Raw genomic sequence first — 17251 nt, 5'->3', positions numbered from 1 at the left:
AGAATAGTTCGTTAAATTAAGGGTTTCTTGAACATGCATTTTGTGGATTTCATTTATTTTCATAAGTGAAACTTTTTTACTGACATTTTCTAACATAACGTCTAAAACAACGATGTATGCTCAATTTATTTTTAAGGGGAAAGTTTATTATCTAAAGATCAGTTCGTTTTGTCTTAAGTCCAAAAAATTGAAAGAAATCGGTACTAAAAATTCAGGCAAAACGAATGCACCTTATACCCTTAATATTCTTTAAATTTGATATAGCAACAAAAATGCGATTGGTTGGGTGGGAATAAGGATATTTTTTTTCAATAAATTCTTTTTACAGCATCTATAAAATAAGTAGACTTATGTATTCATTTTGAATACAATTCGAGTTTGAAGAGATTTTACTTAGTTCCAATAAGATATAATTTCTTGAGGCAGCATCTAATTTTAGGCTGTTTAAATCTAAAAACCTATCTATAAATTCTGAGCTGTTCAAAATAAAAATCTTAAGGATCCTTGTACAAGAGAAGAAATAATTTTATAAAAAACCAGATTAGGAACTGTGTATCAACAATTAGTCACTTAACTCTGTCACGAAAAGGGACACATTTTAGCTGATATACAATGCTTGTACTTAGAGTTCAGACAACCATCGATAACATTGATTTGCTATAGGGTAAAGTAGAGAAACTTGTTGATAGAAGCCATAACGAAGTTTCTAGCTTTACCTAACCATAGGTATCATCGGTTCGAAAACCGGGATGTGGGGCATTCAACAAGTCTCTCCATTTTTCCCAATCGCAATTTTCTCAAAAAGTGTATTTACATAATAAATAAATGTTGAACTGCCTAAAGTTTGATTAAATTGCTTAAAGATACAGAAAACACAATACGAAAGTCATGTAAGAGTTCTTGGTTTCAATTCCTGCTTGTGCCACTTAAAACTTTTTTTTTCACGGGTACTGGCTCCTGTCAGGAATTGACAACTTATCCAAGTAAATTGTCATGAAAAGTGCTTTCTCAAACTAACCATTTGGATTCGTCATTTAAACTGTAGGTCGTCTCCATCAATGACATGAATCGCACTCAGGAATGGTTGATATTTCTAAGTCACTAGGCCCTGGTTGTTTTAGGACTGTGAGACAAACATATTTTTGGTGCAAAGGTTTAAAAGACAGCCTCAATGGCCAACAAATGAAGCGAAACAACAGAAGGCGACTTCAGGTTCTTTAATTTATCTTTCTTTGTTATTTTTAACTGTTAAAACAAAAAAACACAATTCAAAAACATTCTAAATAATTTAATCCTAAAATACGTTGTTTTCAGATATTATTACAAAAAATGTAATACTCGCAATTCCTTAAATGTTCATTAGTTTACCCCTGAGCTATTTTTTTTTTACGACACAATAAGAATGTGTGCCTGTTTTTCCCTAGCATTTGGATATTCAAAACTTTAAGACCTATGTGTACCTGTATATCTCCTTAAATAATTAGCTATTTTTTTTTAGAAGTTAAGTTAAAGTTAAAGTTTTATTAGTTACATTTTATAAGTCTAGATTACATTCAAATTCAAAATATATTTGTATGTAGAGTTTTAGGTCATTTTTTTAACCTTTACAGCTAAGATATAATTTTATATAAAGTAAATTAGCTATTTTCTTATTGCTTGAAATGTTTTTAACATTTTAATATGTTATGGGTTATAACCTTTTTAATCAATGCAAATTGTATACAAAAAACCATATAACTCTGTTGTATGACACATACTGTTGGAAGCATGACGTTTTATTGTCAGCATTTCATGGATCTAAATACCTAATTATGAACAGAGATTCTGAATATTTTTGTCATAACTATTTACTCATGAAAAAAAATATTATTCTTGAATGGGTTTTCACTTACGTAAAAGGCAGTTAAACTAGCTGTTACACAACAACTTGCATTTATTGGGGTGTTAGTTCATTGAGAAACAAAACCAGTCATTGTGAAAATGCCCCATTGAATTATGAAAACTTATTACATAACACTTGTAAAAGGGTTAAAGTTAACGTTCATAAAAAAAAATCTAACCGATAAACGATTTACCTAACTAAAAGAATTCTTATCAGAATTGAAAACCATTTACCTCATTCCCACATAATTATACCTATCTCTGGTGCATAACATAATACCGGTGTGTGGTAACCCTTTGCTTACAAAACAAAAAGAGAACAAAATAACAAAAACAACTAATGCGTGTTAATAAGTAATAATGCCGCACAAATTTGGTGAACATTGAAATCAATTAAAATGATATCGAATCAAATTTAAAAAAAAGCAAAAGGCGACAAGGCATTCAACTAAATGCTTCTGGGTACTTTCATAGGACAAGGATATTATTAACTGCGCACTAAAACTCAATTATCCTTTCCTACTTGAAGGATGTTTTTTTATATTATTATTTCTTCACCTATGAACATGAGGGTGATTTAATTACATATTCGTTGATCTTAAGGAAATACAATTCATAACGAATCAAGTGAAAGTGAAAATCGCTGACCAGTTAAAAATACAAAATAAAAAAAAAAAACAAAAGAATGAGCTAATCGGACATCGGATCGGATAATAAATTAGCTTTATACCTACCTAAGATGTAACAACAACAAAAAAAGAGAAAGTGAATTTTGACCAAAATCAATATGCAGAATGCATCTTTTATTCATATTTTTAGGGTCTTATGAAAACATTCCCATAAAATCCAATAGAAGAATAATATTATAGACTTTATGGGTTATGAAAACATGAGTATTTTCTTTTGGATGGGTTATAATTATACATTTATTTGAATACTTACATTATTGTATCCTTTTCAAGTTTTGAAGAACTTTTCTTTTTAGTATGGAAGAGAGAACTATTTAAGTTCGTAAGTTAATAGCTTTTACTTGAAATGAATATTATAATTTTGGGCCGATCAAAAACTAGTTTAAGGGTAAATTATTTAATTTTTGTTTGAAGGAGTTTATTTAAGATATCTTTTGGAATTTTCTTTTTCTTGTGGAAAATCCACTACACTACAGACTTCGACGAAACACCAAATTGAACTGTCATCACCTGTTCTGACATCTCTGATGTTGGATTTTGGGACTTATTGGCAGCATTGATTTGTTTTGAGCACTGAATTCTTTTTGCGAAATTGTGGTTTATTTACATGAGCGAAACAGATAGGTAAATAAATGCGAGCACCAACTAGGCCCTGAGTGTATTCTCTCTGTGCTCTCAATATGTATTCAACTAGTTTTTTTTTTTATAAAAACCTTTACACATTTAACAGCAAATTTCTCAAATAAATGGATTAGTTAAACGCCAATTCATGAGTTCTGTAAAATTAATAGAAATTTCAAAGTTGCCCAGCAAATCTCACTGTAGAAAGGCTGAAGGGGTTGTGCCACCCTAGATGCAGAAAAAGTAAACTTTTAAGGGATTTTTTGAAACAGACATTACAAAATAAGTCGACATTGACAAAACTGGATTATATGATACATAAGAGAAACTGATGGCTACAATTTTTGTGCATAGTGGAGGTGAAAAATAGCTCATGTAACTTTTCATTTTTGTATATTATAATTAGTTAAATTTTTGCGATGAATTGATTTTGGACAAACGGTGCATTTGAGTTAAAAATCGTCAGATAAATGTCTAAACGAAATCAAATATGAAAAAATTAAAAAAATCCTTTACATACTTTCAAAGAGAAAGTTTTTTTTCGAAAATAGTGTCCGATGTTGAATGTAAACCACCATTAAACATCAAGTTTTTTCCTGCATTTCTTTTGACATTTCTCAATTTCAGACTAACTCAATTAAAATCCTGAAAAGATACACAATCGAGCAACGTGTTAAAGTTATTCAGGCTTATTGTAAAAATGGGTGTTCAAATCAAAATGCATATCGGGCACTTCGTGATTTTTTCGGGTAATTTAACTGTCCAAATGCAAGTACAATCAGAAAAATCGAGAAAAAATATGAGTGAACCGCTTCAGTAGGGTATGTGAAAACACCACTGTATGATCTTACTGCAGAAAATATTGCTGTTTTTTGCGAACGGGACAGCGTGGAATTCCTCTTCATTGTGCCCCACAATTGCTTTTCTCGTGCTCATCGTTGATAAACATTATACATAAAGCTTTAACACGCTTAAAAGGTGAAATTAACTTGAGAACTTAAGCCGAAGTCAATGGTGGCAAGAAATGGCAACAATGAATGATCAATTTTCGAAGAAAATCACCTTCAGCCATGAGGCACATTTTCACCTTTGGGTGAATATTATTTTATATTCAAAACTCGAACAACTAAACAAATGATTTTTAAAATAAAATTCAAATACTGAGAACGCAAAGGTTTTTCCAGACCATAATATTTTGGACCAACACTTTTGCGATTCTAGGGGATCACTTAAGTTTGCAATACAAAATCGAGCCCAAGAACAAAATGGCTCCGATTCGGTACATGAACACAAAACTCGTAAATTACTGCAAAAATTTCAAACTCAAGCTTAAGGGGATATATACTTTCATAAAAACAGACAAAATTTACATTTTATTGTCCTATGTATTACTTAATTAAGGAAAAGCTTTTTTCCCTTTTCTAGCCTTGCAATACATTTTAAGTTTACTTATGCCTTTATAAAGAAAAAAACTACAAGTTCATTTGTGAAATTCTTGACTATGAACATTCTATTACACTGAAGCCTAAAGAAATCGTAGAACATGGTGTTTGCACTGGTTTTTGTACCCACAGAAAAGAAAATCCAAATATTTGTAATATTCTTTTGGTTTTGTAAATCACCAGAAAAGTATTTTCTTAGTAAAGTTTCAGACACGTGCCCATCTAAAAATCTCGTAAATATCTTGTGGATGGTTTCTGAATGATTTTTTGACACTTTTACAATAATAGAAACGTCAAAAATCATATTTGTTGTTGAAATAGGTGTTTAAACATGCTATTTTTAAATTCAAAATGAAAATCTAATTTAACAAGCAATTTGTTACATATTATACAACACACAAGTGAAAAAGTAATTCGAAGACTTTAAGTTGATATTTTTTGAAATTGTTTTCTTTTACATCTTTTGTACAAACTGTTTCTTCGTCCTCAAAAAATATATCCCAGTTTAAATCAATTTTTCTAATATGGATCTACCTTCTCTCTCAGAAAATTATACATTTAACTCTTGAGGATTCAGAAAATTTGACTTTTTTTTAAATAAAACTCACGATTGTCTAATTAAATGCAAAGACCTTTCACCAGTTCTTACCCCAAGTAAGTAAACCCCTACAACAGTACTCGCACACAAGAATGGTTGAGAGTTGTCAGTCACTAGGCCCTAGTTCTCAAACAGTTTGTTGCGGCGCCCAATTTATTAATTTAATTTTAACCCCAACATTATTATTATATTATATATTTTCGACATACATTCTTTTAAAAACACTCCAACTAACGTAAATTCTAAAAACAAAATAAAAACACTAAACGAAATTTCAAATTTACATAAAATAAAATTTTAATACACCTCATTCATAGTTGCTCTTCTTCTTCTGTCAAATAAAAAACAAAAGTCCCAGTAAGTGCTACTTACCCATTAACATCGAATTTGGTTCCTATTCATCGAACACACTCATCTCACAGCTGCTGTCACACAAGTTAAAATTTTGCGTCACCGCGAAATATCAGCTTTGCTTTGGATCTCAATTCAAGAAAAAACAAACAGTGCTAATTAGTTGTTGCAGAATTTGCGGAAACGCATTCAGAAAATAAAAATAAAAATATACAAATTCTATTGAAAAAACCAACAGTTTCCAAATTAAATTTATTTACAAAATAACTCTCAATATATTGCATTAAATATAAATTAAATTTAAAACCTGAAATTGTCTGCAAACTGCAATGATATTACAATTTGCAAGCGCACAACTTTTCATCACATTCAATTCCAAAAATCGAGCCTTCAAAATAGTCCAGCATTAAAACAGAAGAGAAGCGAAGAGACAAACGGCGAACGGCGAAGAAAAAAAAAAGCAAGCAGAAAGACCCCACGCGTTGGAGAAGCCCATAGCCCTAATCATGCTGTTGCTAACCCTTTTATGCCTTTTGCATAGTGCACTTATCGATTGTCAACTGGACAAGGTTGATAATAGTTATCAACAGCAGCAGCACCGAAATCAACCTCTCCACCATCAGGACATTTATGTCGAAAATATTCCTCTCAGTTCCTCCTCATCCTCAAACACAGACGGTGCTGCGGCTACCTCGTCGTCATCTTCATCTTCCACGATAGATGTCACCACCGACATAGCCTCCGAATTGTATCGCAGTTTGTCCTTTCAGCCGTCAAGCCTCGACTTCGGAGCGTGGTCAATAGGGACAGCCCAATCACATGTTGTGACCTTAGTTAATAAAAACGAAAACAGCAGTGTCTACCTGAGTTCGGTGTCGGGCAAGACTGCCGACTTCTATAGTTCGTTCTTTCAAGACAAAGTCGTACCGCCTCGGGGCAATACCACATTTAATGTTGTGTTTCTGCCGCGGTCACATGGAGCCGTTGAAACGAATCTACTCATTCACACGTCCTTTGGCCAGGCCAGGCTACTGGTCAAGGGCGAAGGGAGAGAGTGTCCCTATCGACTGAAGCCGTTGGTGGGCATACGTGCCCCATTGAATTCAACGCTATCGCCCGAGATTCATATGTATAATCCACATACGAAGCCACTGCAGATTGTAGAGGTGAGTTTTTTTTTGTATTGTTGTAAATATGATATATATACATATATACATGTAGAAATAAATAGAAGAGTAGCAGTAGTCTGCTGGGGTCGTTTCAAGTCTTTTTTGGTTTTACTGATAATATTTTTTGTTCTTCCTCCCCGAAATGGAGTTCTGGGCTTTAGCTTATCTCTTTAATAATAAACAAATTTTAATCAGTTCAAAGAATAATAACGTACTCCACCAAAATGAACTACGACGACGAACGCTATCAGAGCTTAATGTGTCTTGTGAAAAATGTTTGTGGTGTGTTATTTTGTTTTTTTTTTTGGGACTGTATTTGGTTGCTTATAGATTTAAAGAACGACCATTGCTGATCAAATGATTTTTAAGAGCTATCCAATTACAATGACTTATGCGATGACTTCTCTTCTTTTGTTTTGGATAAGTAAACAAAATCGATCTTGAGATTTTAATCATAAAATCTGAGCTGTGTTTTTGTAGTGGGTGTTTTTTTAAAAGCTTGAGAACTTTAAGTAGAAACACTTGTCGGAAAAATGTTATTTGTATTCTGCTCCACAAACTAAAACCTTTACTTTTTTTTTTAAAATCAACTTGTTCTTAATTCGAACCTGCCATTAGAATTTTTCTGACGTATGATTTTTTAAGAGCAACCAAACGTAGTGCTTCTAAGATTAAGGTTAAACTTAACATAGTTATTTATTAACAATAAATCTCAAAATCATTTTTCAAAGTAGAAATCTTCGTCTTCTAGAGGATGGTTAATTTTTCGGGGTTGCTGTTTTTTCTAAATTAAACACAAATTATTTTGAACTTTATTGTCATTAATTTTTATTGGTACGGTTTAATTATGTGTGGACAAAATTATCGGCCAAATGGCCGCCGTGACCTCGGACGCTGAGGCGTAATTGAGCTTCTATGCCGTTGATATATACCGAATTATCTTATCCTTTAGCTCTTGAATTGCTGGGTACAAAAGAAAGAAGCTCAATGGTTTCAAATCACATTATCTTGACGGCCAATTGACATGACCTCCACGTGAGACAACGCAGCCATTGAATCTGTTGCATAAGAAAGCCATGTTTAAGCCACATGTCGTCCACATCCATATATCTTCCAATTGGGGCCATAAAAAGTTCGTTATCATCTCACGATAGTAAATACCATTCACAGTAACTGCCTGAACGGCTTTATTTGGGAAAAAATACGGCCCCATAATTTCACCAGACCAAAAACTGCACCAAACAGTCACTTCCTGTGAGTGTCTTGTTTTTCGAAAACCACTCTCGGCATTTCCCCAAAAACAACTCTAAGAATAATACATCCAAGCTACCACCAATAAGCTAGAAGGAGCATCAACGCCTTTCCTACAACACCACTCAAAAATATTCTTGTGGAAACAGGTCTTACCTCTGTTGTGCAACGTTTCCAACAAAGCATCTCGAACTTAGTTGTAAAATTGGTCTTCTCCAGAAATTCAGTTATCGATAAAGACATTCATCAAGCCATGAACCTTAAGTGCAAGAAACGTATTCCATCTGCTTTGAAAACAATCCTCAACAAAGCTCGAGAAATGGATATACCAACAAAAACTCCAAAATACTCAACTTTATCATATCCTCCATGGAATATAAAAGCCGATTTATTTGTATTGAGACTTGCTCACTGCAGTAAAACAAATGCAAGCAATGCAGTATACCAATCACTGTTCTCAAGTATCTCATCAGAACTTAAAAATCCTCAATATTGGCATCCTCCCGGAATATGCTTCTATTTTCACCGCAGAAGCCTTTGCTATTCTGCAAGCAGCTAAATTAATAAGGAATTCCAACGACAAGTTCGTAATATGCTCTGATAGCATATCAGTCCTGAAAGCAATTAAAAATCCAAACAATCAGATCTTATTTCCGCGATAAGTAACAAGATAATAATAAAGACGAATAAAATAAAACTGATGTGGACTCTAGGACATTCTAATATACGTGACAACGAAGAAGATGATAAAGTAACAACCTCTTCCAACAAATCATCAGTGTATAAATTCAATATACATACCAAAAAAGACCTGAAAACTCAAATACTGAACACCTTGAGAAGAAAACAAGAAATCAAATGGAGCCTATACCACCACCATTATAAAAAAGTTAACGAACATAAAACCTACCCTCAATACCTTACAAACGTATCAAAACAAAAAATCTCTAAACTACATCCGCAACGTCGAATTGAGATGGATAGCTCTCGCCACAGCCACACGATTCCGATCGCGAACAGCAGCAATATTTTCTGCAACACGAGATGTACGAGCATGCACTGGTGTTTTCACATCTACAGACTACAGAACCGGTTTGCTCAAATTTATGCAGGATTTTTACGGTTTTACGCACAATTGGGCGAACAAATAATGAAATGATGCATTTTGACTTCAACCACCATTTTCTTAATAAGCCTGAATAACTTTAACGCGTTGTTCGTTTGTGTCATCGTTCAAATAGAGGAAGTCTGAACTTAAGAAATATCAAATAAAATGCAGACAAAACCTTGACTTTTAGGTGTGGTTAGCATTCAACATCGGCCCTTAAAACCATCTTTTACTTCTCGTCCAACAAAATTCTGTTTTGACTCCTTCAATAAATCTTTTCATCTATTTCAGACACACTTCTTCAATTTCTCTATTCGCACTCGTATAGTTGCCAGAGTTCGATCTTGGCCTACATAAATTCGCTGGCCCGAATTTTCATTGTTTTAATGAGGGTGTTCTTTGACGCTGGTTAAACCACTGCGTAAGCTTTTCCATCTGTCCTAATCTACAGATATCTTTCCGAGTGGATATATAGCAGAATTTGTCCAGCCTGTCCCTAAAAGAATTGAATTTTCCTCCCCCTCTACCTATTGTGCAATTGCACTTACGTCCGTGCTTTCCAATGTCATGGATAAATGTTGAACATAAAAAAACGCTGATAAATGTTGAACATAACAAAATTGAAGAAAGAAGCTGCTCTTAGTTTATTTCCTAACCTAATCCTTACGTTGTTTTGGGTAGATTAAGATTATTCCTTTTGTCATTTAAAAAGCAATTGATAAAGTCTAGCATCTTGCTATCTTATTGAAAATACGTGCATTTGCTTTCTATGAATCTCTTCTACGTTTGCTCAGAAATTACCTTACAGACACAAGAATTTTGGACGGGTTAAATTCTGATATTTAGAAAATATCGATGGTGTGCCTCAGGGATCGGTTTTGGTCCGACACTATTCTCTTATTATTTTTAAAAATCACCTTATGTCTGAGACTTTTAATCAACTCAATTATTGTTCTGACCGAGGTACCTTAAGTTTAAGTGTTATATTATTGAAGGTGGACCATCAAAGAAGCGTATGATTTCAAACATTTGAGCACCACCTACGTGCCGCCTACAAGATCCCACTAATTGTACCTCCTTTAATAAAAAGTGTAGCACTAATTTTTACCAATGAAGCCAAATATCTTGGTATGATATTGGACAAAAAACTAAGTTTGAAACCTAATATGCAGGAAAGAGTTAAGAGCTACAGTAGCTCTTTTCCTTTGCAAGAAAGCCATAGGGACGAATGGGGTTTTCAACCTCGCATAACCTATTGGCTATACACATCGGTCATGCGACCAATACTTTGTACGGGGTTGCAGTATAGTGGACTATACTGGAGAAAGTCACATACTACGAAAAACTCAGAAGAGTCCAAGGCACTGCATGTCTCTGCATAAGCAGGGTATTGAGAACCACACCCTCAGCAGCGTTAGATACTCTCCTCCATCTGACAACCCTCGACATCTTCAGCAAACAAGTGGCAGCGAGTAAAGTTATAAGAATCAACGCCTCATCTTAATGGACCAACCTCTTTGGTTCTATATCAAAGTACACAGACTACAGTATTCCTAAACCCGAATTTGGAAAAAACTTCCAGGTATCCATTCCATTGAAAGATGAATGGGAAGACAAAAAACTCCTGGATAACAAAAGCATTAATTTTTATACAGATGGATCCAAGACAAATAAGGAAGTTGGTGGTGGTGTTTACTCAGAAAAGCTTAATCTAAGCATCTCATTCCGCCTCCCTAATCATTGTACCGTTTTCCAAGCGGAAATTTTAGCGATTAAAGAGGTTCTCCCCTGGCTAAGAGAAAACCTGATATCAACTTCTGATATCCGCATCTTCTCTGATAGTCAGCCTGCTATTAAATCTCTTGACGGTGTCTCAAGCAAATCTCAAACGGCCCTCGATTGTCGACCGTCTCTTATGGAGATGGCGCAGCAATTTAACATTTACCTATGTTGGATGCCGGGCCACAGAGACATCACAGGAAATTGTAGAGCCGTTGAAATCGCTAAAAATGGAACCGTCATACCTATTTCACATGCAAGGGAGAAGATAGGTATACCGATAGCTGCATGTAAACTTTTGCTAAAAGAAACAGCTCTTAGGATAACAAACTATAGGTGGCACAATTTACCAACATGCGCAGCCACAAAACTCATATGGCCTTCACTGGACCTAAAGCGCTCTAAAGACTTGTTATCCCAAAGCACACTTCATATTAGCTCCCTAATAGGTGTCCTTACGGGACACTGTCTTATAGGCAGACACGCAATACGACTTGGTGTAGCCTCAAATGACTTCTGCAGGAGCTGTATGGACGAGGAAGAAGAGTTAACAATCTCTCACCTTCTCTGCACTTGCCCTGCTCTTTCACTAAGACGCAAACTTTATCTGGGAGACTACTCTTTTGAAAATCCCAGTGAACTAGCTAAAAAAGATATAAATATCTTCTTCGCTTTATTAAAACCTCAAAATGGTTCGCAGCCACTTTAACCTAACCTAAAACCTAACGTGCAGCGTCCGCAAGGTTTCATTTGTATCGTTATTTTAATAAACAATTCTCTACCGAAATAGCCAGCTGCATTTCTTCCCTTAATAATCTCCAACTGTTATACCCGATCTTCTAGGAATGCTCGACCGTTTACCCTTGAACCCAATATCAGAGGTACTGTAACATTCGGAGATTCTTTTTTTTTTTGTCGCACTACACGAATGTAGAATTACTAACCCAAATCTTACATATTCAAAACTTAAAGACGAATGTGCCAATGTACCTCCCCTTCTTTGCAATGTGGTAATCAACATTAATTCTATCTTTATAAGAAGAGAAGAAATGTAAAAATGACCCGATATTTGTAAGGACGACAAACCCCACTTCCAAAAAAATATCAACTGAAGCTAATTCTCGAAAGTAATTAACATATTTTAATCAAATACAAATTAAACCAAATATATCAATTATTAAATTTGATTTTTTTTTTCGCTTTCCTCAGGTTTATAGCAGTGGTGGTCAATTCCAACTGGAATTACCCAGTGGTGGCCAAGAAGGACCCCAAGACTTATGGGAGATTCCACCGCACTCAACAAAGCCCATAATTCGGATTCGATTCAATGGCATCAATCCGGGCAATCACACAGCATACATCCGCATCAAAATAGCCGGCAGTGACGACGACGGCCTGGGTGGTGATAATATTCTGGTAATTCCTGTGGAATTTGAAATACTAACCACCTACGGTTTGTTCTCCCCAATGCCGGTTATCGACTTCGGTCGATTAACCACCAAAGAAAAGATGCATACATTTAAAGTAGAGCTTAAAAATTCAGGCAAAAGTCCAGTGAATATAATTGACTACGAACTGCGCAACATTGAATTTCCAATTAGCATAAATCGATTATTCTCGGAGATCACCCTCGATCCAAGCACATTTCAAACAAGCACAATAATAAATGGCGAGCTGGTTGTGAAATCGGCATTTGCAAGAAGTCCCAAAGAGATCATGGAATTGGTGCTCTATGTGAGAGCAGAGGTCTTTAATGGTGCTCTTGAATTCAACAAGAATATAACAAGATTCATAACGAAGTCACAAAACTTCACATTGCCCCATAGACACTTCTGGGTGGTGAATAATTTTTCAGAGCCTCTGGCAATTTTAAATGTCACCACCAGTGAAACAATAAATCCAAATCCAAATCCAAATGGAAATGAAACATCGGCGGCCTTCAAAATATCGAACTTTGTGCCGATTGTCCTACAGCCAGGGCAAAATCATACAATATTTGAAATTACGCTGCTCAATGAGACGGCAAATGATCTAAAGCTTTTACAAATTATTACCAATGTGACGACCTACCGACTTCCAGTGATCGTTTGCACTGGCCTTCTGGATTTTTATACAATTGACACGGATGATATTAATATGAAGACAACAAATTCGGTGCTAGACTTAGGGACGGTTCCTTTTGGAGAGATGTCCCATTCAGGTTATGTTGTTATTAAGAATTCAAATCCCATTCCACTGGAAGTGGTGTATTGGGATTTTTCCAGTCCGCAAGGTGTGTATTTCCATTCGACGTTCCTGGGATGTTTGAAGACCAAAAAGGAGGAGAACAAGCCTCTGAGTGAGTCCAAGTTTGAGCTGTGCTTCAAGTTGAACATGGGCGATGTGGCTGTATACCAAATTGGTATACAGTCCTATCAGGCGAAGTCGCTATCGGGAAATCTGAAGATTAGGACTGAACACGAACAGATTGTGGTGACTGTGAAGTTTGACACAATCATGGGACGTCTGGAGATTGATCAGAGTAAATTACACTTTGGTGATTGTTTTCCAGTGAGTTTTTTTTTTTTTTTTTAAATTTCATCCTGAATTTCTCTTGAACACATTTTGTTTGTATTTTTAGGGCAAACGCTGTTCAGCCGAAATATCATTCCACTCGACCTTTATCAAACCGATGCGAGTGAACTCGATTATCTTCAGCGATTCGGGGCTTCAGTTCGAAGATAACGATGCGGAGGGGACTTGGATCATGCCGAATACGGTGACGAATGTTGGGAAGATTTACTTCGATCCGAGGTCGTTGTGTCAGTCTCGCTGCTACATCCCCTTCAATCAGACTCTTGCGCCGTTGTTCACCTCCCTGGAGAGCCATTTGAATTTCGACGAGACGGAGCTTCGCAGACGAACCGAGATCTTCCGCCACTTTAAGTATTACCTGAAAACAATCACCTTCACCGTGAACACCAGTGAAGTACGCTTGTTCAAGTTCAACCTAACGGTCGACATAATCTGGCCGAAGCTGGTGAGTGGCGTCCAAACGTTGCCCACTGTGGAAATCGGTCAGGCGTATGTGGCGCAGATTGTTCTCAACAATCCCTCCGATACGCCGCTGCTTGTAGACTTTTTCATATCAAATCCGACGGTTTCAAAGAACACAAAGCTTTCGCTTCCCTTGGAGGTGGTAGAGATATGTCCGCATTGTTACCTCACCGATAAGCACGTATTTAGCTTGGCCGGGGTTCATAAGCCTCGAGTTATTCAACCGAAATCCAGCTTTTCAGCGAACATTGAATTTATGGCCAAGGAGCCGGGAGTTTTTTCTACTATTATGCACATAAGGAATAATTTGACACTGTACGAAGCGGTTTGGGTGACTGCCAAGGCTGTGAGATCTCAATTTAAGTTTGGCAACAAGAAGCCAGGCTCCTTAGCTGCCCTGACTTTCGATGTCGGAGAGAAACACATGAGCGGGTGTTTGTTGAAAGAGCAACAAAATCCCGACACGACCAGAGAGATTGTGAGTATACGGCGCTCATTTATTGCTCGAAATACGGGCGAGGTGCCGATTTTGGTGTTGACATTCATGATCGACGATCAATACTGCGAAGGCTACGGATTCAAAGTCATAGACTGCCATGGATTCGCACTTAAATCGAATTCTTCTAAGAAGATCGATATCGCTTTCACGCCAGACTTTACACTGGCACGGGTAATGCGGCCGTTGATCATAAGGACAAATCTATCCTACCTAGTTAATTATACTCTAATGGCGTCCATGACGCCAGCGGTATTGGAGCACTGTTCCAAGTCAATTCAGCGGCCGCCGTGGGAGTCGCGCATCAAGCAGATAGCCATATTTATGCTGGCGACGGCTTTTGTGTTTGTTTTAATCGCCGGGCACTTGGATTCGGATAAGGTCCTGACCGACCACGTTCAGAATATATCGCGGGATAAGGGTCCACTCCAGCCGACGCTTAATCTGCGAAATATCGCCATGCAAGCGAGTTCGTACGATGAGGCAGGTGACACAGCCCGGAATAGTAGAGTTGCCATGGGCAAAGGGATCAATAATGCGATTTCGTTTAGGAAGCGCTCCAATAAGAAAGGTTTCCCAGTCTTGAACAACAATCTTCCCGATCGATCATGGGCTCAGGAACTCGCCAAACTTGGAGTGAGGCCAAAAGAAGTTGTTTCCACCCCTCAACCATCCAAACAACCAGTGGCTCCGAATCGCGTTTCCCCAACAGACAAACTCCAGAAGTCCAAAGGTTCCCCAAAAGAGTCGGAGAAAAGTCCAGCTTCCACGGTTCCCGAGAGCAGTCCAGTCGATAAGGAGAAGTCTTCTCCGCCAAAGATCATTTCAAAGTCTGACTGCAGCAGCATGCAAGTGACTCCATCAACAGACATCAAAAAGATTCCGAAGCAAAGCGCAAAGAAAAGCAAAGCAAACTCGATCCAAAGTCAATCTTCCCAAGAGACATCGGCAGTTCCGAGTGAAACTTCACCTGTCAAAGAGGTGACTGAGTCCAAGCAGCCGACAGATGATCGTCCGACGCCAGTGAGACGAACAAAGAGTCCCAAGACGACAAACAAGACTGAAACCTCGGCTGAAAAGAAGTCTGAACAAGTAGTAAAACTACAGACAACTCCTGAGATCCACAACGTGGATAGTAGATCCATAAATGGTTCCTCCACGCCTATAAGTAGCACACACAGTTCTGTTGGTGGAGGAGGTGGCAGTGGATCAGGAGGTGGAAAGAAGTATGGAAAAACACCAGGCCGTGAACGCAAAAAGGAACAATCCAATGGAAGCAGTCAGTCAAAGAGATTCGATCGCAAGGTGTCCAAGTTCAAGCCCAATGCATTCCATTTCTCTTCGCCTGTTTCAAATACCGGCCCAGCACCGATGTCAATGTGGGATCCCAATCAACAGGCAAGTTTCTCAGATGTCGTAGCTGCCGCCAAGGTACCTTCAACAAATGATATGGCAACGTTATACTGCGATGACTTCATGAGCGAATATCTGCCGATGGAAAATACAGAATGGAACGATGCCGATCTAAAGAACGATGAGACTTTTGGTGATAGCATGATTGTGCCTACTCCCCCGATGGCAAACAACTCAAATGGCATACACAAGATGGGTGGTTCAAATGAGTTGGGACCGATTGGAACTAAGCGCTCGCCTGCTTCCACTCCCAACTGGGAACCCTTCAACGTTCTCAAACCGACTGCTTGCAACAATTCGAGCTTCTTTTCGAATGTCATACCTACCTATATGTATAGAGATGCAAATCAGTACTTAGGTTAGTTTAATTTTCTTCTTCTCTTTAGGTTGTTTCTAATAACTTCTTTTTATTTTGTTGTAGGACGAAACCAAGCTAGTTATGAACAGGACTTCTCCGGTCCCGGACACTTGCAGAACCAATGGAATCCCAACAATGAATACTTTGCCTCGCAACAACAGCAACTTGCAGAATCTCACAAGCATCCAACAGCAAATTGGTCAAACGGCAATGGTGGATCTTCCGGCGGTCAGACTTGGGATCCCATGGGCTATCAGCAAGCAGGTAATGCTGCCAACACATGGCAACGACCACCAATTCGCCCTCCACCAGGATTGGAGTTCCCTAAACGAGATAGTCCCATTGTAAGTTTGCAAGATCAAATGTCTCCAACGCCTTTTGGACAACAACAACAAACTCAACCCGATTCGGATCCACCATTCAATCCGATTTTTAGCTCTTTGAGTAATATTTGGTCGGACAATTGGAACAAAAATAAGAACAATAATAACAATAATTAAATGAAAACACATAAAACAAAACACGAAAAAATTGAAGAAGAATTTACTGACCCCCCTGATTACTAACTCATAAAACACAGGACACTCTTAATAGTTCTTTCCTCTCACCCCGCTGTGCTCTCGGAATCCCTTGATACAAGTTTAAGTCTAGATGCTCAAAATATCATTCATAGATTTAACTACCATACAATTGTTATTTTAATCATTGTGTCATATTTAGTGGAAGCAAAATGAACAAACAAAAATTAAAACAAAAAAAAAATATACAAAAATAAAAACAAATGAAGTAACAAGGACAAGAATGTGTTTCAATGTTTGGGTTAGTTTTCAAGGAGAGGAACTTGCTTAAAGCCAATAAAAAGGTTAAGTTTGTCTAATAGTAGTAGCCAAAGGTGTTAGGTTCCTGTTCACAGTTACTGCCTCTTGCGAGCAATTGAAAAATCCTTCAAAAGTAAATTTTGTCATTCTCTTTCCTTCCCAAATCCCAATCATTGTAGCGTGTCCCAGGTGAAATTTTTAAGAGAAGTCTTGTGTTCGCTTAAAATAAACGATATCAACA

General features: G+C 37.1%; 2 protein-coding genes across 2 annotated transcripts in view; one reads left to right on the top strand and one right to left on the bottom strand.

The window, feature by feature from the left end:
- The window catches only part of LOC129952712 (ATP-citrate synthase), a 28888-nt gene extending 25834 nt beyond the window's left edge, over positions 1–3054 (bottom strand). Inside the window, exon 1 of the mRNA XM_056065500.1 lies at positions 2824–3054. The gene's annotated coding sequence lies outside the window, so the exon portion shown is untranslated. The remainder of the gene's footprint in view (positions 1–2823) is intronic.
- Positions 3055–5554: 2500 nt separating this feature from the next.
- On the top strand, positions 5555–17006 carry LOC129949294 (transmembrane protein 131 homolog). The gene is made up of 4 exons (XM_056060666.1): positions 5555–6748; positions 12099–13439; positions 13510–16192; positions 16256–17006. The coding sequence occupies exons 1-4, from the start codon at positions 6089–6091 to the stop codon at positions 16690–16692; spliced, it is 5121 nt and encodes a 1706-aa protein (XP_055916641.1). The 5' UTR covers positions 5555–6088; the 3' UTR covers positions 16693–17006.
- The last annotated feature ends 245 nt before the right edge of the window (positions 17007–17251 follow it).

The sequence above is a fragment of the Eupeodes corollae genome, chromosome 3 (genome assembly GCF_945859685.1).
Source record: "Eupeodes corollae chromosome 3, idEupCoro1.1, whole genome shotgun sequence".
Classification (NCBI taxonomy): domain Eukaryota; kingdom Metazoa; phylum Arthropoda; class Insecta; order Diptera; family Syrphidae; genus Eupeodes; species Eupeodes corollae.
The sequence above is the reverse complement of the archived record's forward strand: the minus strand, read 5'-3'. Positions and strand labels throughout refer to the sequence as shown.